Genomic DNA, 22,336 nt, shown 5'->3' on the forward strand with positions numbered 1-22,336 from the left:
AGTTTATTCCACTTTCCTCCTGCTCCAGTATTGGGTCGCTGTATTGCTGCAAGTTTGGATGGATGGATGATTATTATGATCCCCTATTTCTTCGTGTCATGAGGAGAACAAAGAATAAACGCAGATGTTCGGCAAGGAGCCCAAAACCACTTTCAATGAATTTATCCATCGAGTTGCACTCACTCATACGCCAGCGTTCGAATTTGGGGAACCCCCTTTGCTCAACAATGATGAATAATATGCCCCTTCATCCACGCTCCTATCCTTTTCATACTCAAGTTAGAAAGTTGATATGCTGGCTACTGGAGAAACTGCTGGATAAGTACATATGTAATATGCTGGCCAACCAGCGTGTACAAATGTAGCGGTGGTTGTGGGGCGGTATATGGCGGTAGTTGCCCCAAATGCAATAGTTTTATCAATGCATCCTTCTATATTTTTCATATCTTTTATTGCAGGAAGACTCAGGGAAGGGTATGATGGGAGCAGAGCCCCTTGAAGTCACCAACCCTCATCAATCCAGCACTACGGAACATCAACATCAACAAACTTCACTTATTGCTCCGTCGACGCTCGAAGACGGTTGTTGGGACTCAGGTAGCTCCAACTCGAAGCACAGTCTAAGTCAACAGCACCACTTTCAACTGAACGGAGGTGGTCAAGGTGGGAGTCAGAGTCAAGGATCTTCTACATCTTCCTCGTCAGGAGTAGGCGCTAACAAAGGTGCTCGAAGAACACGACATCGGTAAACAACATTGTTTTTAGATTATTAATAATAATGAAACGCATGCACAAAAATTTCGCTACTGATACGCAAAGAAAAGCAGCATCTTCATGCATGTCTATATTTTCACAAGTGTAGTGTCGACGCTGGAGAACCACGAGGCTGCTTCAATTCTAACAATTCCGGTTTTGGGTTCCAACCTAGAAATATTTTTACGTCGCCGCTAAGTCAGCACAAATCTGTCGGAGGTGCAAGTCCACTTGTTGCTACGTCTCACAACAACAGCAACACGAATAATACCAATAGTTTGAGCCCGTTCCACATTCCCCATCATCATCACCATCATCATCCCAGCCCTCACTTTCTCCATCATCCAAATTCCCCATACTTTCCCCCCGGATTTAACAAGGGTCTGAGCCAGGAGGGTCAAGACGCCTACTATTTCCAACCCATGAAGATGCTCAGCGAATATATCACTTCACAACAAGCAGCAGCCGCCGCAGCAGCCGCAGCCATGGCCAGCAACGCCTCACAAAATAGGGGTCAAAACGGTTCAGTCCCCGATCAGCAACTCCTCTTGAGAGAAATGTTGAGCAAATCCTCCAGAAATAATAACAACAATAATAACAATAATGTGACCAAGTGTGGGTATGAAGAGGATGTCGTGAGCGTGGTGGAGCAGCAGAGCAGTGGTGGGAGTGAGAATAATAGACCGGAAGTTGATCAAAAAGAAGATTCAGATTTGCGAGATGATGGAAATATTAGGAGCAGACCAGGTAGCAGTGGTGCTGCTGGAGAACCAGATACAAATGAACTTGCAGACAGTGAGGATGACGAAGGTGCACTCCTCAACTCTGGAGCTAGGAAATTAAAACCTGTGAAATTGGAGACGTTGATGGAGAACGGAGGCAGCATTACGAAAGGCCACCCCATTGTGAATGGACATCGTGGCGTGGAAGTTGGGAGTGGAAGTGCCAGCTCCTCGGTGACTAGTGGAAATTCAGGGGTTGCCAGTGGTATGAGAATCAACGGGTGCAATAAGAGAAAGCTGTTTTTTCCAATGAAAGCGTAAGTGAAAGTTACTTTTCTGTGTTTTGGTTTACGTATATGGTTGATATTTAGCATGTTAGGGAAGTTTATCAAATTTTGAGTTATTTAGGACTGACAATATTTGTTTTAGCTAAGTGTAAGACATGTTCCTCTTATGCTTTCTGGTTTTCAAATGTTCACTTTTGTCCAATTTCGCCACAGATCCCAGAATGAGGACAGTGTCCCCCAGTTTCAACCTCAGCAGAGGAACTTTGACGAGGTGGATGAAGAAGACGGTAAGATTTTGTTTTCAAAATTTCTCCTTTCTTTTTGCTACCAAAGAGGAGTGGGAGATGTAAATAAATCAGGGATTGTCAAAGGGAACGAGGGGCTTTTAATTACCTGGAGAGACCATTAACCCTTTTCTTTTTGTTTTCTTTGTTTCATTCTTCTTAGAGCATATCGGGTTAATTAAGTCTAGAGTCAAATTGAGGTTTTAAATGTCTTTGCTGTTACAAAGTGTAGACAGACCCATAGATATGCTGCTCTCTTTTAGCACATAAAATATAAGTGTACGGGAAAAAGCTTAGGAAATCGAAGCAAGTTTGAGACTCTTTATTCTCTCCTTTAAAGGCAACAAAAGCAGAATTTAAACTTTTTCAGGCTTCACTTAACTTGACTTGAGTTCGGGCTAATTTGATACCTGATATATTTTCGCTAGCAATAAGGTGTAAGACAATCGACCGAGTATCAAATATACACAGTTGCATAAGGAGGAGGAGAAAGGTGGGACGGAGAGCTGTATAATTTACTCTTCTAATTAACACCTTCGTCTCTTATTTTACTTTCCTGAGTAAAATAAATTTAGTAATCACGCCGACTGCTTTCACTTTGTTCATGGTTGGTTTCGTAACAAAATGCCTGTTCTGTCGTCCATTTTCTTATGCAACAAACTCTTTTAACTTTCCCAGCCCACTTTGTCTGCGTATTAATTGACACTCATTATTGGTCGTTATTATTTGTTTGGTAGAATTGGAGGACGAAGAATACGACGCAAATGTGCTGGCCGGAGCTGCCACAGCGCTCGGGCGATCAAAGAGATTGAAGGAATCTGGATCACGGTCATCGCCAACTTTGGGGCGAGAGTCCGATCCACTTCCCCCAACTGCTCGGAGTGACCTTCTCCTAGCCCAAGAAGAGGAGGAAGAGGAGGAGATGCGCATGATGATGAAAAGTGATCAGCACGAGTATGACGGTAAGAAAAAAATATGTATGAAGTTGGGATTAATTTTGACATCTGAAAACATTGAGTGCACCAATTACACTGTACGTCGTTGCATCATTTAATGTGCGTATATATCACATCGTATGTAATGCATGTATCATTCTCATAGTAATTCACCTTCACCAGGTTATTTATTGCATATGGTACTTATTTGTACAACTTTCTTTTGACTTCTTCCTCCCTTAATCTGTTTCAATCCCTTCTTTCTAACTTTTCAAAACTTTCACTTCATACAGATTCGAATAGGCTAGAAACGTAAAATTTGGAAAAAATAGCAAACTGCACTTTTTTGAACTGGTGCGTTGTCAAATACCAGAAATACAGCACATTCTCATTACCATGTTCTCTTCACAGACATTCCTGAGGATGACCAATTTGATGATGACGAGGATTTGGTCACATCCAACAGAACTACGCCAAACATCCCTGCAGGGAAAGATACGGGGATGAACTTGTCAAATGCTGCCCCATTAACCAGGCAACTGCTAACAGAAAGTAAGTGTAACAAACTACTCAAGTTAATGTTAACACAGCAGTAGTTTATATCGTCACATTTCTTATTATTTCTCACTGTGCCCCAGTCTTACGGGCATATGTACGTTGTATACATGTCTAAGCTGCATATTAATTATACTTTCTCCTTTTATTTTCCTGAAGGGAGCGGAAACAAAGAACATGGAAAGTCGTCTTCCCCTAATTCAATGTCAATCTTGAGGACAACCTCATCCCCAAAGATAATGATGAACAATGGGATGAATTGTTAGTATGCATTTGTATTTTAACCATTACTTTCAGAACTTTAGTAGCATTTTTGTGTACTGCTTTATACAACTCACATTAATTTAACAATTCATCTCAACAGTGGCCAACAACATGAGGCGTCGTGAACCCAATAGCGCAGAAATGTTTGTAGATCTCCCGTTCGGTGCTGGCGTTGGGCCGAACCCGGCAGCTTACTTTTATCAGTGGAAGGAAAATTTCAAGTCTACTCTTATCACACACATTAATGAATTGGTGGACACTCAGTTCTCGCTCCTCTTTCCTGCTGGACAACAAGGGCATCAGTCATCTGGGGCTAGCAATAATATCCAGGGTGGTAGAAACACAATGCCCAACATGCCCAATAATATCCCTCCCCCTCAAAATCATCACCAACATCCAAGAGAGTCGCCAAGGCTTGAAAAATTGGAGAAAATTCCTCTTCAGCAGAAGAACCCCGTAAGTCTCCTGCTTAATGGGGGCACCGTTTGCAATAACAGAGAGCGAGAACGCGAAATGCTGAGCCCACCTCCAGAAAAAATGACGAGACTTGATCGGAACTCCAACTTTCCTTCCCGATTTCCTTTCCAAGTTGCAGGAAATATACCTCGAGAACGAGACTCCCACATGAATAATAATAATAACAACAACAACAATAATAATAATAATGGAAATAATAACAACAACAAGCTCACTCTTGGACAATTGCAGCAACAGCATCAACACCAGCAGAATTTCTCTACTGCCCTTATGGGACTTAATGCTCAAATGCAGCAACATCAAGCCATTGCAGCCGCTGCAGCGGCTGCAGCAGGTCTAAATTCAGATATGTTTGAAAATGATGCTCCGATTAGTCTTGTTGTAAACCGAGATCAGCTAACTCCAAGAAAAAGGCGTCATAAGGTATGAAAGACTTTCACCGATACTGCTTATTTAATTATTTAATGACTAAAAACTAATTGGCATTTCATGTGCAGGTGACAGATACCCGCCTCACACCTCGAGCGGTGTCTCGACTTCTCGGACAAGTTGACAGCTATGGAGGAGATCTTTCTCCACAACGTGGGGAAGGAAGAACACCACCTCCTTCAATGTCAAACCCTTCGAGAGATGGAGGTCAACCCAGTCTCCCAACTTCCGTGGCTATTGCCAATCCCAGTTTGTCTGAATCTGCGAGATTATTCACTCCTTACGCACATCCGCTTTTTGGGCATCATCCACCCCCTGGAAATCACCACCGGTTAGGATCATCACCCCCAATTGGGATTCACCCAGCACTACTTGCAAACCCGGCCGACTATGTGCAGCAATTAAGGGCAGAGATGCAAGAACAAAGAAATGGGGAACTGAGCCTCCTTCGTGAGCGAGAATCCGGTCGAAGTGAACATGTCAGAGCGGTGCGGGACAATGGCAGTTTGATGACCGTTGGAGGAAATGAACGCGGAGGCAACGGAGTCAGACCCAGTTCTGTTGGTTCGGATTCCGGGGAAACAAATTCCTTTGGTGGGGATTTACCAGGAAGTATTTACTCTGTTGGAACCAGTAAGTAAAAAAAATATTCAGATTATAATCGAGCATTCTTTAGACTAGTTGAAGATACATATGTATGCATGTACATGGTTTGGGCGTGTGTCGTTGATTTCCAATTCATTTCTTTAGACAGGTGTAAATTTAATGCTAGTTAACTAAAGGAGTGTCTTGCGTCAATTTGGAGAGAATATGATCTCAACAGACATAAATACATACATATGTTCTGTTCTTGTTTTTACAGCAGTTGTGACTTGCGATTTGGTTTTGCATTGCCAAGTCTAAAAAATACATATTTACTTACACGCAACCAAATACTAAATTTAATGTTCTTTTCAAGTAAAATATTACAAGATTTGTATTTGCTTCTGTTGAGAGCAAAATGTCTGCTTTTAAAACCCTCATACTTATTCAATTTAGAAAAGTATACAGCACTGATGTTCATACAACATGCATATCTATCGAATAGGCCGAATATTATGCATGTTAAATAAAATATTTTATGGTCTGCTTTCCGAGACTACTTTTAAATGAAAGTTTATTTAATTCTCAAAATACGACGCGGATATAGTTAACCAACCGCAGAAAGAACCTCCAGATTTTGGCTGAGAAGCTTGCAGTAATATTTAAATCGTATCAGCCAGATATAAGAAAGAGTCGAAGCCATAGTTTTATTTTTACATGCAGAAACAAGATTCGCTATTGAATGCATTTTTCGAACGATAATCGAATTGTTATTCAATTCTACATTCCCTCTGGGGCAGTTTTAACCGCAAGTGTTTTTACAGAAATTGTTTAACTTTCCAACGACACGTAATTTCATAGAGGTAGTCATACGTATATACAGCATTATTACTATTCTTATCTTTGACCACCTCCATCTTCAGGCGAACGCCTTACTAGGCTGGTTAACGAGCATCAATATAGTTGATTCTTGAAAAACAGAATTGGAAAGTCGTGGAGACAGACAGACAGACGGTCCACGCGTCCCCATGAAAGGGTTTCGCCACACAATAATGGAGCAGATCTTCTCTATTCTTCTCGTTAGCAGTATAAGGTTTACGTACGTATGCTTCGAATAATGATCTAGGTAGTAAATTGCCCATTGAAGCAAATGCAAATGTTTTCTGTTTCTGCGGTTTACTTTACTTACAAGTTACTTATGTATACTAGGAACGCAGTAATGTGGCAAAAGTTTCGTAAGAGTGAGGAAAAGAGGACGATACCCTCATATCATGAAATACGAAGAATGGAATAATATTAATCTAAATTAGTGTCGTTCATAACTCTATCAGAACGTATACGCTCGTCTCATTAGTAGGCCAAGCTACACCTGTGCGCCCTTTTCTTGACACAATGCACACTAGTAGAAGACCAGAACAAGTAATGCTACGACTAGACGATGCATGTTTAATAACTCGATTTATTATTCCATTCTCGACTAAAATTTTATGATGGTAGAGGTTACAAACACACACACACCTTCAACGACATCAAATTTCTCCACTCTGCAAGAATTTAGTATTTATTTGGAACACAAAATGCATAATAAGTTTCTTCGAATTAACATCTGCAACGACAATGAGAAGAGTTTGAGATGATGATGACAATCGTAAAATGAGGCAATATGCGGCCATTGAAATTCTAACGAATTCTTAACTTTTCAGGCCACGGATCCTCTTCCACATTGACACCGATGCATTTGCGAAAGGCAAAATTAATGTTCTTTTGGGTAAGTTTTACACAATTGTACATGTTTGTGAAAACTAGGAGTGAGTCCTTCATGGACCACTCATCAGCTAAGGTCTCAGCCTGTGGGTAAGGCAACTGCCTCACCTGCCTGAGAGGATGGTTGGTGGGTGTGTCCCGTTTTACAGTAGTTTGGGTCCAATGACTCGTCGCCTTATTCTTCAGAGCCTCATTCAATGAATCATTTCAGGTGCGCTATCCGTCATCCTCCGTGATCAAGATGTACTTTCCTGATATCAAGTTCAACAAAAATAATACTGCCCAACTTGTCAAATGGTTCTCTAATTTTAGGTAAATCGCATTGCTTTGTATTTGAGTTAATTTTAAGTCTTATGACAAAAATATATTTACGGATGTACATAGGAGTTTTAGTACTAGCTAATTAATTGAGATGTAAATGACACAATTAAGAAATATTAATTTTAAAAAATAGCATGAATAATCCAAACTAATGTATTAACTCAACAGGGAGTTTTACTACATCCAAATGGAAAAATACGCCCGTCAAGCACTAGTAAGTCCATATTATTATAACCATAATCTATAAATACTAAGTGCTTCTATTTTATTCAAATTAAAAAACGCCGTAACGAATAACAAGTACATATTTGTATGAATAGCTGTAATATAGTTCATAAATACTGAATCTTTTAATTTGTCTCCTCCTCCTCCTGTGTCGGCAAAACCAATTCCTTTACATCAGCCATGTTAATAACAATGGGATATTTAATCCCTTTCAATTTCATGTGAGGTTTCTCTGTTCCAAAAGTAATGGGTGAGACCCCTGCCAGTCCCAATTCAACAACCTCTTCTTTCTCCTCCTTTGAACAACGCAACCACGCAGCGGGGGATATTTGTTTGTTGAAAGGGTTCACCTTCCTCCCTTGTCGTCTCACCCGAGCTTGCAAAAAGAGATGAACCTGAAAAATAGTCAATTATTAAATAATGAAATAATATTGAATCTTGATAAGCAGGAAATTATTACTAGCAACAGAGCCTCCAACTTTTCAGACTCATCCACATTCTCACGAGGTATGACACCGACTTGGATGCATTTCCTCGATCCATCCAAAATTGCTCTCCCAGGTCTAGTTAGGGACGGGGTTTTTTTATGTCCCTTGTGCATACCGGTACCGTCACGATTTTTCCCGACATAGCACGCGGTAGTCTCACTCACCTCAGGTGTGGCGTCCCAATGTCGACAGTACTCAGTGGGTGACATTTGACCATATTGTTCAGTCAGGGGCAATATTGCAATGTAAACACATGCTTTTACGTTTGCAGTGTTATCTACGCTTGCTTGGATTTTCTTGATTCGGTCAGCTAATTCTTTTTCAATTTTGTAGGGGTCAGTCAGTAGTTTCTTTGGTGGAAGTAATTGGGGCGGTCGCTGGAAGTTTGACTGAGTGGGGATTGGAAATGGTAATATTTTGCATTCTTTGTTGGTGAGGTGGAGGAAGGCGACACAGTCTGGTCCACATTTGGCAGCTCGGCAGAGAAAGGGAACCCCTGTCACTCCATCCGTGATGGCTTTCTCTTGGTCTGCAATAGGAAGAGTAAGGAACGTAGCTGCTTCCCTTTTCATATTTAGCCACCTCATCCTTGACCCGTCTTTGGCAATATAATCTTGACTAGATAGAGCGTATTCCTATTAAATGAGGAACAAAAAACTTGATCATTATTATACATGCATAAAAGTATTCGTTTGGAACATACAATTAATTTTGATTCCAACTCATGTGCTGATTGGAGATTATCCTTATGAGCTGTTCCCTTGAACTCTCACAATTTCAATAACACTACAGTCTCCCCTCTTCGTCCTGCCTTCCACAAACAAGAGTTCACTGCATCCAAGAAGTGATGAGGGGCCACACCAATTCCTTTTCCATTACATCCGATATAAAACGAAACGTTGTCACCACCCTTCATGACATAGTCAAATGCTTCAGCAACTGAGGTAAACCTCCCACGGATGGTGGCGACTAGATACACGCTACAAGGGTCCGTGACACGTCCCACTTCTGCGGTGCAGTATAAATCCAACCTTTTAACCCACTTCTTGCACAAATCACGGAAATTAGCATGGTGGGGCAGGACAGGGTCAACAGTTCTCAACTGATTGAGTTCGTTTGTATGGAATGGGTGAAGCTGTTTCATTTGAGATTCAGACCTGAAATCATCATCCTAATTTTACACTTTTATCCAAATAGTAATTGTTTATTGTGTAAATAACTCACAATGTATTGATATCAATAATGGTGTGGTTGAGTAAGATGTGGAATTTCAAGTGAGAGTTATTCCCTCTAACAACTAAATGACAAATAGGGCAAGTACTTGAGGGGAGTTCACGGTCTCTATATAAAATGAAAAGATTGTGATGCACATATTTGTTACAAAAGTATTTGTATTGATTACTTACGAGTTGTTTGGACAACTCTCATCTTCATGACGTTTGCAATGGTAATTATTGGCAAACCCCTTCTTACAATACTTGCATGAAAACCTGAGAGATTTAGTGGTCTTCCTGATTGCTGTGGGTGTCCTTGACTTTCGTCCCAGACTACAATCGACATGGTTCATTTTTATAAGCATATTATATTAAACTTTAGTACTTACTCTCGAGTTACTGTTGGGATGGGAGGAGTAGGTGGCGGAGTTTCAAAAATAACTCCAACATCATCATCATCCTCTGTAGCGGTCGGTGTGAGCGTGGTTGACAAGAGTCGTGTCGTCTGTCTCTCTCTCGCAGCAGTGGGTGTGTATGTGGCGGATGGAGGGTGAAATAAAGGAGGACGGTGGAGACATTTCCTCTGGTGGCGTCTCAAACCGATTCTGAGAGGAAAGGTTGCATCACAAGGTGACCACTTGCACCTAAAAACAGTAGTTCCCCTGTAATTCACATTTCAAAATAAATCCTCCTTAACTAAATAATCCATCATAATAATTATTAAACACTTACTCCTTACTCCCCATTTTCGATACTCTGTCTACAACCTTATCTGACCTAGCACTAAGTAAAACTACGACTAGTAAACAAACACTAAAAACAATTAAATTCAATTTTAACAATTGACACAAAAATGACTAAAGTTGCACTGGTCAGTAAGTGGCGGGCAGTATTTCCCGAGCAACTCATCTGGAACGTATGATAACAGGGTACTTTCAATGTTGCTTGACACTCAAGTAAAGTTGTCAAGCAACCGTGGGGTACTTTGAATGTCATAGTTATTATAACTATAGATAACTATGGTGCTCAAAGTACCCTGGTATGATAAATATCATAAATTAAACTGCGGGTGGTTGAGAATTTGAACATATCTCGGGCTTATGTACCCGCCTTGTCCTGTCGATTTATTTGCACAACAATATTTTACTAACATAAGCAATCTTTTCTTTATAAAAGAGCGAAGGCATAAAGAACGCTGAGGAACTCCATGTCACGGTTGACAACGAGCTGTACCGCGTCCTCAACCTTCACTACAATCGCAATAACCATATCGAGGTCCCAAGCAACTTTCGATACGTCGTTGAGCAAACCCTTCGCGAATTCTTCAAAGCCATCCAGCAAGGCAAGGACCAAGAGCAATCCTGGAAAAAGGCCATTTACAAAGTAATACTTTTAAAATCAACTTACCATTTAAAGTCCTAAGTCAAGTCCTCAGTACTAATCTATGGTTTTGTCCTTTCTTCCATATCACTAAGCAGATTATTGCTCGAATGGACGACCCCGTGCCGGTACGTTTTTTGACCTTTTCGTACAATTACTTCGTTGTTCTATGCATACATTTTGTCTATACACATGTTTCAACTTTACAGGAATACTTCAAGTCTCCGAATTTCCTTGAACAGCTTGAATGATTGACAAAGACCTTGACCCCACCACAACATCAGTCAGGGGTCAACATCTCCAGCGATCAGACTCCAAGCCCTCCGCCTTCAGGGACACCTTTATCGTCATTCCCTTATCCCCTCTTGCTGCATCATCCGCATCCTCGCCTGGGAAGTCCACTAGGCTTCCCTCCGCCCTCACTCCCCCCTTCGTTTTTAACCCCCACAGGATGTCACAGTCATCCAGGGGGTGGTTCTATCCACTTTGGTCCACGTATCAGACCCTTATTCCCGTTCATGAAATTTGACCTTTGTCCTCCTATTCATCCACCTCCTCCGCTTGGTGGTAGTAGGATGGTTGGTATTGGATCTCCAAGTATCATGAGCATCAATAGTCAGCCAATAATTAGGACGAGCAATGATAGAAAGAGTAGCACTGGTAATTCAAGCAGTAATTTTAATAATACGGCCGGTGGTCAATGTTACATGTCTCCACCTTGGCGCTAACTAACTATACATATTACGTACGTATCTTAAAATGGATCATTAAATAGTTGCTTAACTGCCAGGGTCATAAGAATTTAGAGATTTTATTTAATAGTCCTTTGGGTAATGCAGTGCAATGCAATTTTAATTTATCCAAGACATGTGTTAGACATTTGTTTGTTTGTAAATACATGCATACAATATTGTAGGAGACCAAGTTCAAATGAGAATTTCGAAAAGTTTTTTAATGAAACGACAAATTAACTTATTCGTATTCTGTTAATGTCTTAATAGATTTTAGTGCCTTTAACACCCACTCCTCCGCTGATTGATTGTTACCAACAAAATACAAATAAATAACTAGGTTCTTTCCGTTTAAATGTAGAAATGTGCATTTTTAGTATAAGCGTTAACATTAAAAGAGGACAAATGTACATACATAATAAGTATACAAAAGGAGATAGAGTAACCTACAAAACATACGCAATGCAACCAAAATGCAAATAATGCTAAAAGTTTGTTTTATCTAAGTTTTCTTGTATTTATTTTTGCTTCATGTAAATTGAAAAGCTCACCGATTTTTCATCACCATTTCAAAAATTGTTATCAACTAGTCTGCACCTTACACGAACTAGTCAATAAGTCAAAATAATATGCTAGCAAATTTATTGTAAATTGAGTGATTCGGTATTTTTAACAAGCAAACTTGATATCGTACCATATTCATAATTTGCAATTATTTTATCTGTATATACATGAAGCAATACTGTATTTATGCCGCAGGTATTATTACATATGTATTAGTCTTAACTTAATCACTCAAAAGTGATTTAACGGTGACGGTGATTTCGTTTTATCCGGCTTGACATGAGGAGAAGCTATTTACATATTTATTTTATTCTACTGGTGATTGATTGCATTTATAAGTTTTGCACCAGTCACAACACAAATTGTACATTGCTAAAGTCTGTTAAAAAAGTTACCAATTCACAGGTTTAGTTTAAACTATTTAACCCTTATTTATTTATCTGTTAGTATTTATTTCTGAAAGAATAACCACAAATTTTAAGTATTGCACTGGTATTAGCGGTATAAAAATATGTAATATTAGTAAAGCATTTCATATGGTTTTAAGTCATTTTTAGCCTGTTCAAGTTTTACCAATAATAATATTTCGAATGAAATTTTTCATACAAACAATAAAGTATTGAGGAGTATGCAGAAGTGTAGAGAGACAGATGACGATGGTTCTCAATGCAATATAGCATTACCAATTTTAGAAACCAAATAGACGGCAGTATTTGTTAAATCTAGTGAAATTGATATTAAGCTAATTATCATTATTATTGTTGACTCAACACATCTCTTATCGAGTTCAATTTGATACATAAATAAATATAAATATGCAAATATGCAGTTTTTCTTATTTCATGTACTATGCATATACATCGGGACTTGTTGGATTGACATTTCTCAATAAATTGCATCGGTAGGGAGAAGATGCCGTACATAGAACTAATTCACTTCACTCATGGTGCCAATTCGTGGTAACTTGTTTTGTTTATTGAAAATGAAGCCACATAACATTTTCTTTTATACATTTTTTCTCAACTACTTCAAAGAATAACAAGTAATGGAAACTGAAAATGACGGATTACGAAAATATGAAAAATTCAATTAAATGTTAACTTCTTTTCCATTAACCAATCGAGCTCTGATGTGAAAAATTTCCTACATTCGCAACACATAAGTAGTAAGTTTAAACCAGTTTAAAAATAATACTATTTCAAGAATACCTTATAATCTACCGAAGTCTTATTCTTTTTCATTGCATATGCTTCAACTTCGGTTGCAATATTGTCTTGAGTAGTTCCTTTTACGTCAATGTAATTACATTCGGATGCTGCATAGTGACATGATATAGCTTTACGGAATCCCTGAAATGAATTAACCAAGAGGTTTCTGAACCAAAATTGTGTTTACAAGAGGACATTAAATAACTAAATAACCTCTGTGCGGTTGGCCCCCGATCCATGAATGAGAATTCTTTTTATCATTAAAATAAGTAAATAACTAAAACTAAAATTTAAAAAATTCTTAATCTTAAATAAAACTTACGGATGGAAGAAGACGGTGTCTCCCTTAAAAAAAGTTCATCTTTGTCATTGTGTTTTTATTTATTGCATATTTAAAAGTCACCTTGTCCATCGTGAGGTGAACTCGGCCATGACCATCAAAACCTACGACGCCGTGATAAGCGAAGTTGACGCCGCCCTCCCACTGCGGATACTCGTGAGGGTAGAGACTCCCTCGATGCGATCCTGGCAGAACTACCAGACATCCATTCTCTCGAGTCACCTGCTCCATTGCGGTCCAAGAACACACGATGTGGTCGGCCGGTCGAATTGGAAAGTAGTGCAGATCCTAATTTCCATTTTTTTTAATAAAAATAAAATAAGCCAAAAATCAGCGTGAAGACGTACTTGGTGGAGGGGATGTCTGGAAGTTCAAAAAGTGTGAAAAATGTAAATGACCTTCTTGCGGCAACAAGTATGAAAGTATGCACCGGAGAAGGCGGCGTAGTTCTATGTATTACCTGGATGTATCGGACCCAGTATCTGGGGGTTTGTTAATGACCATTGTGTGGATCGCCATTATATTGGGCCCCGTGAAACATTTAACAATGTCAACAATCTTCAAAATGTGATAAAATACACCCCTTACCTTTTGTGACCAAGTGAATAATTGATCAAAATTCTAAATAAATCTACAGACCTCAGGCAATGCGATGTATTTAAAGAACTCTTCGTCCTACGGTAAAGTAATACCAAGAAATATTTATGCACATACCAATGGACGGTGTACTAACTAGTAACTAATCCTAGGTAAAGGTCAAATGCTCCAAGGAATGCATATTACGTACTAACCCACATAACGTCCTGGATTTTATTATATAATCTCTCTCCCTTAACGGAATCCGCATCCTTTGCCTTTAAACTTTTCAGTAAACTAATATCTTTCATCATCATCATTTGACCACGACCCACTTTACCATCGCAAATGTCCCGGAAATGTTGACTGAAATTTAAGGCATCAAAAAAGTCATTTTGATGAGCATAGAAATTTCTTTTAATATTTCATAACGCTCAATTTTATGTATGTATATTACCTCCATCCGTCCAATAGATGATGAGGAACCAAGTTCTTGAAAACAATGTATCCTACAACAACAAAAATTTATCCTGTCCAATAAATCTGTTCTGTTACAATACATTACATTACATTACTCACCATTGTGTTCGTAAAAAATTCTCTGCTCTTCGGTCAATCTGGGATTGTCGAGCGTAAATCGAAACCTTTTTGGGGACTGGTGAATGAATTTGCAATATTAAAAAGCGTGCAAACGAGACATTAGTTAAAATACTCACGTCAAAATACGAAGCTTGTTGCCCATGTTTTAAGTGTCCCTGTAAGACTTTTAACCTTTCTGCCACTGTCGACATTTGAAATATACTTATTTTTTTATGAAGAACAAGGATAACTCACAATTCTATCAATTCTTTAACTCTCAACGAAGTCAAAGAGTGTGATTGATTTAAAAAATAATGATCAGTTCACATAATATGCCATAATTGCCTGTATGTATGTACGTATTTATTTACATCTTATGATGAATTGACGGTCTTTGGACTCTGCTAACCTGAGCACATAATATTTAATATTTGACACTGTACTGTTATTGAATTGTAGAATGACCAAGTAATTTCGTAACTGCTGACTGGTAAGACCATTCACACTATGATAACATACTTGTGCGTAGCAATTTCATGCGAGGTGATGATGATAAGGGTATAACAAGTCATACTTGTTTATTAAAGTCAAACTCTCCAAAGTCGTAATACATATTTAAATGTATGTATTTAGTAACTGCATACGTAATTTTTTATGCATCTGATAATATACATTAAGTATTACAATTATTTTCCCTGTGATTAACATGGATGATGCAGAATTTACAACACTATTTTTTTGTATAATATTGACCTACATATGTCCAGATTCTCAAAAAAATTTGGCATATAGCGAAAATAAGCAAGATCTTCATTAGGAAACAAGCCATTTGCATATAAAATTGCTTACATCAAAGAAATATCAGTAGAATTAATGCACATTGTTAAGTGATATGTCCATCGGGAAATATAGTGCGCATAGATTTTATGTAAAATCAACCTTTTGTTAAAATGTTTTGCTGGATAAATACTTCTTAAAATTATAATGCTTCTTAAGTATTTCTGCAAGCATTCCCATGATTTCTTGTAAGTACGTACATATGCACATATGCATTCTCTGTCTGTTCGGAATGTTTCACAATCTGTAATCTTACCTTGACAAAAGCTTGAAAAAGCTGGATAATGCATGCATTGTTATGTAAACTTGTAATCCTATTTACCAAATGCTAAACTTTGGCAGTAGTAAAATAACGAATAACTCGTCTCATGTTTTCTGTGTGAATGCATACCTTTGGAATTTTTTTGTGATCAAAGTAAGGCGATGTCTACAATAATTAAAAAATAGACAATGAAAGAGAAGGTGATACGAATATATAGGTGTATGCACATATATGTACGTATCAGTAGGCATGTAAAACTAGCGAACAAAACATGGACAACCAACGATGTATTATTTTATGCAGCTATGTAGCTATGTATTTACATTTTATTGCAAGTAGAATTATCTACTACTGGAACAACAATTGTGTAATTTTCTGCTCACAGTATAAGATCTTTCTAGTAGCATGTACCTTGTTTTTTGAAAATTTTAAAATAAATACGTTAAAATGACTTTCAAATTTTCTAGTTTTTCATTTCTTGATTACATGCTATGCATGTTGCTAATTCAGAGTGCGATAATTAAGGCAGAATACAACGAAGACGAAATAGACCTGATACTAACCTCAACTCAGAAAGAAAGATTGGACAAGGTAAATTTAATTCATTTGTCATTGTATTTTGTATCGTTTTTTAATGCTAAAACTAAACCAAAATGGCATTGTATACGTTACTCAAGTTTAAACAGTTGATGGGTCCTCAGTTACCGCAAGATTACATGAAAGAAGATATTTATTTGGTGAAATGGTTGAAAGGTTATTTTACTGTCTAATAAAAATAATTCATGTTCATATTTGAAAAAAAATATTAGGTCGATAATTTTAGATTTATTTCAGTTAATGATTTTGACATACCCAGTGCAACCCGAATGCTTCTTGATGTAATAAATAGCAAAAAAAATTGTATCGCTTAATTATAATTGATTGAAAATTGATTGAAAATATCTTTTGCTGATAATTCCAAGAACATCGCATGGAGAAAAGAAAATCGGATGGACAAAATTCTGGAGGAGGATTGGTCAGATCTGAATGACGAGTACAAATTTGTCATTGAAGGTTGCGATTATGAAGGCAGGCCTAGTAAGCCTCGCTCGAGATAATCTCACAAATCTGAATAATGTGAAAATAGAAGAAGAATAAATTTGCCAAAATTAACGGGTGTTTTTAACTTTTAGCTGCCGTTGCCTATGTTGGTGATTGGGATTTGAGGAAGCTCGTAATCGCTGGGAAGGGTCGTCGCGTAATGCGATATGTGGACAAATTGTATGAAGAATCTAACAAAATCTTGAGAAATATGCAGGGCGGAGGGTCCAATTCCACAAGAGCCAATCTAATTCTAGAAGTCTCCAGGTTCAACGTTCGACAACACTTTTGCCCAGGATGTAAGTTACACATGACCAGAATAAATAAAAGGATCAAGAATTAATCAAAATATTTCATGAATGAGGTGCTCCAATTTTGGGTCACTTGGTGTCTACATTACATCGACATTTCCCACTTACCGTCAATTTCTTGATTGTTCTGAACAGTAAGTTTTCTCTCTTCCTATTTCCCTTTATAAAATCCATATTATAAAATTGATAATTGCACAGCACCACAACTTGCACTTCCGATTTGGGACTTTGTGAAACCCTTGATGCCAAAAAAATCTCAAGAGTTTGTCTTCATTTACGGAACCAACCAAAACGAATGGCATAAGGCGTTGTGGGAGAAACACAGAATTGACGCCAACAAGATGAGTCGAGCATTAGGGGGAGAAGGTCAAGATGGATTGGATTTCAATACAATTGCAGATAACAACCACTACTACCAATGCCCGACCACACCTTAGTTTTTCAGCAATATGATTTATTAAATTGATTTGCTTTACATTTGGTCACAAATTAAATATTATTTTAAAACTACTTTCATTTTGGAAGAGGGAATCCATTGTCTGCAAATATTTGGGATAGTTCAATAGCCGACTGCTTTGGTGCTCGCGGACGCGCTGGGTGGTTAAAATCGACATAGTGAACTCCAAACCTGGCACTAAAAATGCATAATTGGTTACTTTAAGGTATTAAGAACAGTTATGCTACTGACTAAAGATAGCTTTTGAATACGTGATTTGAGCAGTTTACATAAGTAGTTAAAAATGTAACTACATATTTCGACCGTTCACGTATAAAATCTACCCTTTTAATATTTATTCTCAATGTCATACGTGTAGCCAAGAGTCCATTCGTAGTTATCCATCAAACTCCAGGCAGTGTACTTTAAGTCATTTAATTATTAATTAGTATATTCCGTCACTTTTAAGTTCATTTAATCAATATAATTCTTACCGCTCTGACGTCAGCACCATCATAAACAATTGACTTTAAAACTTCGTTTATATAAGCTCGGTAGTAGTTGACACGCTCCTCGTCATTGATCATATCGGACTCTTGAGCACCGTAGCCATTTTCTATGATCATTTAAAAAAATAAATTAGCATTAAAACATTTTAAGGAGGGAGGCATATTTGATGCAAAAGTGGTAGATCTGTAAATAAATAAGTTAATTTCACCAGTAATGTAGATTGGCATCTGGTATTCACGAGCAACCCAAGTCGTGATATTACGAAGCCCCCATGGGACGACGCTCCAGCCGATGCCTGAACTATTCCACGCCGGGTCTCTCTCTGACCTAATATTGGCATCACCGTCCATCCAGCCATTTAGCCCGTCGCTCGGTAGGACATAATGGGTAGAATAATGATTTAGACCTAAGAAATCCAGTGTACCTGCCAAAATTTGAGTAATTAAGTATTACCTTACATTGTACTAATGAATTAAATAATCATGGTTGTTGTTGGCAGAATTAATTATAGCGTTTTGCAGGAGGGGCTTTCATATACATATAGGTTGTAGATATTTAGTTTGTACAGTAAAGCGACATTTACCCGTAATAATTTCGGTCCATGTAGAATCAAATGTTGGCAAACGAGACGAATTTCGCCCTTCCGCTTCGCTCTTTGCATCGACAAGTTCTCGCATTATTGCAGGATATTCTCCTCTGAGTAATGGATTAGCCCACCATCCGTACTAGACATAAATGAAAAATTAGTTTCACGCGTATGAGTGATTAAACATTTTAAAATAAATTTTACCCTAAAATTCACGGATCTATCCATTGCTAGCATGTGTTCGGGATCCGATTGATTTTTAGGTTCTGACCAGTCACAATTAAGTGTGATTCCCATTTGGCCATTTTGAGAGGGCCGAAATTCCTCGTCATAAATTCGGAACGCTCTTGCGTGTGACTTGATCACATTATGGGCGCAAATATACGGTTTCTCTGGTGGCTCAAGGAATGGGTCGTGAATTCCATAGTTCCAATCAGCCAAACAAAACACGTGTGGTTCCTGCAGACAGAGCTTATCTAAATTAATGGCTTATATAATTTGTGTGCATCTTTTTGAATGCCCAGCAATAAGTGAATACAAGTACATACATGTACATAATAATGAATAGACTAACGTTAAATGTAAGCCAAAATTTGACCCTATCACCAAATGCATCAAAAACGACTCGCGAAAAATCTGCAAAGTGTTCGACGATAGTTTCATTCAGCCATCCTCCTTCGTTCAGTAGCCCCATAGGAAGGTCCCAGTGATATAATGTAATGAAGGGTGTAATCTCATTGGCAATAAGACCATCGATTAAATAGTTATAGTACTGAATTCCTGCTGGATTTATGCCATCAGATAGTTTTCCAGTTGGAATTATACGAGCCCAGGACAAACTGAATCGATAGAAGTCAGCCTAATCAAGTTGACAGAGAGTTAGTCAATTATTATCTTTGTTGACGCTTTATAAATTATAAACGTTCAAATTTTTTACCCCCATGTTTTTCAGCAAATACACATCGGCCATGTAGTTCTGGAAGAGTAAGAATTATACGATTCGACAATGACATCCAACAACTATTTTTAAAGTAAACTTTCGGTATATGAATAAGTGACAATAAATTTCCCCGTATGACCCTCATCGAAGGCTGATGTAAATGTTACTCCCACTGGGACAACTTGACGCCCAAACAATTGTGCCTCAACAACATTTTTCGACCAGTGTTACTTATTCATATACCGAAAGTTTACTTTAAAAATAGTTGTTGGATGTCGTTGTCGAATTGTATAATTCTTACATTGTAGCTATCACAGGCGATATCACCATTTTTCCCATCAGCAATATTTGATCCATTATTTTCATGACTCCAGAAATCCCACCCACTTTCTCCCTTTCCTATATTTTTGCATACAAACAATATTGCATGATCAGGTATGTACTTATGTGGCGAATATCTATCCACATATATTTGAGGGTTCTTACCGTCAGCGTCCCACCCACCTGTGATCGGAAATTATACAATTCTAATTCACAACTTTATTACTTTATTCAAACTCTGCATTCATGAAAACAGTGGTTTGTATTAAAAATAAGTTGTTGAAGTAGAATTGTATAATTTCCTTCTATTTGGTAACTGGAAGTTGCAAGCCCCCATAAAAATCCGTCTGGAAATTGTCCATAAAGAAAATCATCCTCTTGGCCAGCCGTATAGCTGACTCCGACAATTAGCAAAATTAAAGCGAAGAATCGAAGTCCAGCCATCTTGATGTCGACGTCTCAGAAAAACTGAAGGTTGGAGCTATGAGTGATCACAAAGTTATATAGTTTAGCTGATAAAAAATAACAATGGTTAAGTGAGCTACTTGAAAAATTAATCACCATAAATTTTTATTATGGATATTTTCATCCTCATTCCAACGAAATCATGCAGTCAGTGGAAGCCTACTGATACATATTAGGCGTGGGCCACCATTTATCAGTTGTTTTTATAATTTTACTTGCAATCTGCAGTATCAAATTACTATTGTTCATGAATGGAAATGATAACATTATGATTAATAATCAGAAGGTGTACAATGTAGGACAGTAATGAAATAATGCAGATATGTGATGCAGCATGATATGAATTATGATTTATAAAATGTGACAAGAAAGCACACGAAACCTCTGAAATGTGTTTAACAAAATAGAAATGCATGTGTTTAAGTATATATTTAGTTTACCAAATTGATATATTTATTGCTTATTGTTGATCATTATGAGACTGATATGAGCTCTGGTTAACTGCATACAAATGAGCATGTACATACATACGTATTAAAATACGTACTTGTACGAAAATCCTGATTTATAATTATCCCAAATCCAAATCTATTTATGTTTACAATTTCGATTACAAGTACTTATGAATAGGTTCTCAACGCTTGACGTTGGCCTTGCTGTTCATTATTATTTTTGACACATTGGACATTGTATTTGTGGAACCTCCGTGGGACGAGCAGACGGAATCTTGTTTTCGCGCAGCTACCTGTTTGACCCCCGCTCTGGGTGCTTTCATCCCCAGGGGGTGGATCTTGAACCCATACAATCTTGGTTCGTACTTCCGGGAAGGAACCACCGGCCTCAGTTCTGGCATGCTGAGGAGAAGCATTGAAGGGAATCCAGTACCGAAGTACGCACCATCAAGTTGCTGGTGGCGAGTCATCTTTGGAATGTAAATGTCCCGACATCGAGGGCAGAACAGCTTCACAGTCCCTTCGCCAGGGACGTCTGAAATTCCTGAAAATAAAATTGAAATATGTAAAGTCTTTGCTCATCCTTTACATACTTACTACGCATATTTATCTCTAAAATTTACCAACAGGAAGGCAATTTTGATTTTCACATAAAAATCTTTGACCTAAAATTAAAAATCAAAAATAAATAAAAAATAGTATCCGATACACAGATAAATATATAATTATCATCATTCCATACATTGGCCAAAGTCACCCCTTTTGAATTTGATAGCCATCGTTTGCATCCCCCTTGGGCTGAGAATGAACCTAGTGCATAATATTTAGAAGATGCATCAATATGTTCTTACATTACATGCATTTAATTTACTGCACTGCAAGTTATCCAGTAGTCTAAAATTACCTGGAATGGATTAACTCATACAAAAGTTCAGCGGCCTGGTCAGCCAGGTCGTTAGCTGTACGTTTTCCCTTAGTCGACAACTCATCGTCCATATCGGTTATCAGCTGGAGAGCCCTCTTGCAATGAGAAAAAGACAAATATGCCCAACAAATTTTAAAAGACGTAATTTACTAGCTAAAACAAATTCAAAAAGCATTACTACTACCTTGAAATGAGGAACTTGTTCGTTAAGCCCCGTCAAGTTAAAGCGATCTTGAATGTAATCCTCATCTACCTAAAATCATCGATATTCCGCAACTATAAAATCGCTGTATAAAAACATATCTGGGATAAGAAACCTATAAACTACCTCAATCAAAAAGTCATTTCCTTTTAAGCTGCAAAACCACTTGACCCAGGACGACTCGTCCTCTGTGGAACTCATTTTGCTGGCTCTTTCTTGACTGACGCACAGTATCAAGTCCTATAAATGTATGATGTCCTTTCCTAGCTGAGGTTAGAGTTTTCCGTTATGCTTCTAATACATATGACAGTTATCAAGTGGAATTAAAATT

At 38.0% G+C, this 22,336-nt stretch overlaps 6 protein-coding genes across 11 annotated transcripts in view; 2 read left to right on the plus strand and 4 right to left on the minus strand.

The window, feature by feature from the left end:
- Positions 1 to 12,799, plus strand: part of LOC110843098 (putative uncharacterized protein DDB_G0277255) — a 35,152-nt gene extending 22,353 nt beyond the window's left edge. For 4 of the 5 annotated variants that reach the window (XM_035848855.1, XM_022089016.2, XM_035848856.1 and 1 more), the window contains 14 exons: positions 459 to 745; positions 863 to 1,792; positions 1,976 to 2,049; positions 2,784 to 3,008; positions 3,393 to 3,533; positions 3,696 to 3,797; positions 3,901 to 4,700; positions 4,775 to 5,339; positions 6,992 to 7,056; positions 7,264 to 7,364; positions 7,542 to 7,587; positions 10,477 to 10,683; positions 10,776 to 10,808; positions 10,890 to 12,799. In XM_035848855.1, coding sequence (XP_035704748.1) covers positions 477 to 745; positions 863 to 1,792; positions 1,976 to 2,049; positions 2,784 to 3,008; positions 3,393 to 3,533; positions 3,696 to 3,797; positions 3,901 to 4,700; positions 4,775 to 5,339; positions 6,992 to 7,056; positions 7,264 to 7,364; positions 7,542 to 7,587; positions 10,477 to 10,683; positions 10,776 to 10,808; positions 10,890 to 10,931 — 3,600 coding nt within the window. In that variant the 5' untranslated portion in view covers positions 459 to 476 and the 3' untranslated portion in view covers positions 10,932 to 12,799. The remainder of the gene's footprint in view (positions 1 to 458; positions 746 to 862; positions 1,793 to 1,975; positions 2,050 to 2,783; positions 3,009 to 3,392; positions 3,534 to 3,695; positions 3,798 to 3,900; positions 4,701 to 4,774; positions 5,340 to 6,991; positions 7,057 to 7,263; positions 7,365 to 7,541; positions 7,588 to 10,476; positions 10,684 to 10,775; positions 10,809 to 10,889) is intronic. The other variant, XM_035848857.1, reaches the window with a different exon arrangement.
- LOC110843099 lies at positions 7,616 to 10,208 on the minus strand. Its single transcript, XM_022089019.2, has 7 exons — positions 10,033 to 10,208; positions 9,690 to 9,962; positions 9,493 to 9,633; positions 9,311 to 9,427; positions 8,790 to 9,243; positions 8,059 to 8,721; positions 7,616 to 7,993 (listed from the first exon to the last, which is right to left on the minus strand). Exons 1-5 carry the CDS (start codon positions 10,044 to 10,046, stop codon positions 8,856 to 8,858), a joined length of 933 nt encoding a protein of 310 aa, XP_021944711.1. The 5' UTR covers positions 10,047 to 10,208; the 3' UTR covers positions 7,616 to 7,993; positions 8,059 to 8,721; positions 8,790 to 8,855.
- Positions 12,800 to 12,916: 117 nt separating the features above from the next.
- Positions 12,917 to 15,164, minus strand: LOC110843001 (phytanoyl-CoA dioxygenase, peroxisomal). Its single transcript, XM_022088902.2, has 12 exons — positions 14,816 to 15,164; positions 14,679 to 14,754; positions 14,557 to 14,608; positions 14,315 to 14,465; positions 14,163 to 14,198; positions 13,984 to 14,081; positions 13,871 to 13,886; positions 13,587 to 13,811; positions 13,506 to 13,528; positions 13,397 to 13,433; positions 13,184 to 13,324; positions 12,917 to 13,118 (listed from the first exon to the last, which is right to left on the minus strand). Exons 1-12 carry the CDS (start codon positions 14,888 to 14,890, stop codon positions 13,065 to 13,067), a joined length of 984 nt encoding a protein of 327 aa, XP_021944594.1. The 5' UTR covers positions 14,891 to 15,164; the 3' UTR covers positions 12,917 to 13,064.
- An 883-nt stretch (positions 15,165 to 16,047) lies between these two features.
- On the plus strand, positions 16,048 to 17,678 carry LOC110844779 (SEC14-like protein 5). Of its 2 annotated transcripts, none has more exons than XM_022091068.2 (7): positions 16,048 to 16,368; positions 16,455 to 16,530; positions 16,612 to 16,655; positions 16,740 to 16,830; positions 16,950 to 17,156; positions 17,222 to 17,302; positions 17,367 to 17,678. In XM_022091068.2, the coding sequence occupies exons 1-7, from the start codon at positions 16,225 to 16,227 to the stop codon at positions 17,603 to 17,605; spliced, it is 882 nt and encodes a 293-aa protein (XP_021946760.1). In that variant the 5' UTR covers positions 16,048 to 16,224; the 3' UTR covers positions 17,606 to 17,678. The 2 variants fall into 2 exon arrangements, with proteins under 2 accessions (XP_021946760.1, XP_021946759.1); XM_022091067.2 differs by having other exon boundaries at positions 16,049 to 16,368; positions 16,740 to 16,854.
- LOC110844778 (lactase-phlorizin hydrolase) lies at positions 17,602 to 20,609 on the minus strand. The gene is made up of 12 exons (XM_022091066.2): positions 20,523 to 20,609; positions 20,264 to 20,442; positions 20,127 to 20,144; positions 19,942 to 20,039; positions 19,638 to 19,676; positions 19,275 to 19,559; positions 18,905 to 19,159; positions 18,698 to 18,839; positions 18,323 to 18,538; positions 18,099 to 18,220; positions 17,978 to 18,027; positions 17,602 to 17,802 (listed from the first exon to the last, which is right to left on the minus strand). Exons 2-12 carry the CDS (start codon positions 20,403 to 20,405, stop codon positions 17,682 to 17,684), a joined length of 1,488 nt encoding a protein of 495 aa, XP_021946758.1. The 5' UTR covers positions 20,406 to 20,442; positions 20,523 to 20,609; the 3' UTR covers positions 17,602 to 17,681.
- A 281-nt stretch (positions 20,610 to 20,890) lies between these two features.
- On the minus strand, positions 20,891 to 22,259 carry LOC110843373 (casein kinase II subunit beta). Its single transcript, XM_022089336.2, has 6 exons — positions 22,132 to 22,259; positions 21,988 to 22,056; positions 21,783 to 21,898; positions 21,621 to 21,688; positions 21,502 to 21,543; positions 20,891 to 21,422 (listed from the first exon to the last, which is right to left on the minus strand). Exons 1-6 carry the CDS (start codon positions 22,204 to 22,206, stop codon positions 21,061 to 21,063), a joined length of 732 nt encoding a protein of 243 aa, XP_021945028.1. The 5' UTR covers positions 22,207 to 22,259; the 3' UTR covers positions 20,891 to 21,060.
- Between the last annotated feature and the right edge of the window lie 77 nt (positions 22,260 to 22,336).

This window comes from Folsomia candida, unplaced genomic scaffold (assembly GCF_002217175.1).
Source record: "Folsomia candida strain VU population unplaced genomic scaffold, ASM221717v1 Fcan01_Sc002, whole genome shotgun sequence".
NCBI classification, from domain to species: Eukaryota; Metazoa; Arthropoda; class Collembola; order Entomobryomorpha; family Isotomidae; genus Folsomia; species Folsomia candida.

Excerpts from the sequence above, each read along its gene's own strand:
- LOC110844779 (XM_022091067.2), top strand. The coding sequence starts at position 16,225 with ATGACTTTCAAATTTTCTAGTTTTTCATTTCTTGATTACATGCTATGC. Across the intron at positions 16,369-16,454 it reads AGAAAGAAAGATTGGACAAG|TTTAAACAGTTGATGGGTCC; the intron begins GTAAATTTAATT and ends ACGTTACTCAAG. Across the intron at positions 16,855-16,949 it reads CGATTATGAAGGCAGGCCTA|CTGCCGTTGCCTATGTTGGT; the intron begins GTAAGCCTCGCT and ends TTTAACTTTTAG.
- LOC110843001 (XM_022088902.2), bottom strand. The coding sequence starts at position 14,890 with ATGTCGACAGTGGCAGAAAGGTTAAAAGTCTTACAGGGACACTTAAAA. Across the intron at positions 14,199-14,314 it reads AAATCCAGGACGTTATGTGG|GACGAAGAGTTCTTTAAATA; the intron begins GTTAGTACGTAA and ends ACTTTACCGTAG. Across the intron at positions 13,325-13,396 it reads CGGGGGCCAACCGCACAGAG|GGATTCCGTAAAGCTATATC; the intron begins GTTATTTAGTTA and ends AATTCATTTCAG.
- LOC110843099 (XM_022089019.2), bottom strand. Across the intron at positions 9,634-9,689 it reads ATCCCAACAGTAACTCGAGA|TCTGGGACGAAAGTCAAGGA; the intron begins GTAAGTACTAAA and ends TGTCGATTGTAG. Across the intron at positions 9,244-9,310 it reads ATTATTGATATCAATACATT|GTCTGAATCTCAAATGAAAC; the intron begins GTGAGTTATTTA and ends TGATGATTTCAG.
- LOC110843373 (XM_022089336.2), bottom strand. The coding sequence starts at position 22,206 with ATGAGTTCCACAGAGGACGAGTCGTCCTGGGTCAAGTGGTTTTGCAGC. Across the intron at positions 21,899-21,987 it reads AACAAGTTCCTCATTTCAAG|AGGGCTCTCCAGCTGATAAC; the intron begins GTAGTAGTAATG and ends TCTCATTGCAAG. Across the intron at positions 21,423-21,501 it reads TCAAAATTGCCTTCCTGTTG|GAATTTCAGACGTCCCTGGC; the intron begins GTAAATTTTAGA and ends TTTTATTTTCAG.
- LOC110844778 (XM_022091066.2), bottom strand. The coding sequence starts at position 20,405 with ATGGCTGGACTTCGATTCTTCGCTTTAATTTTGCTAATTGTCGGAGTC. Across the intron at positions 19,677-19,941 it reads TCGCCTGTGATAGCTACAAT|AACTACATGGCCGATGTGTA; the intron begins GTAAGAATTATA and ends TTACTCTTCCAG. Across the intron at positions 18,221-18,322 it reads GATGCCAATCTACATTACTG|AAAATGGCTACGGTGCTCAA; the intron begins GTGAAATTAACT and ends AAATGATCATAG.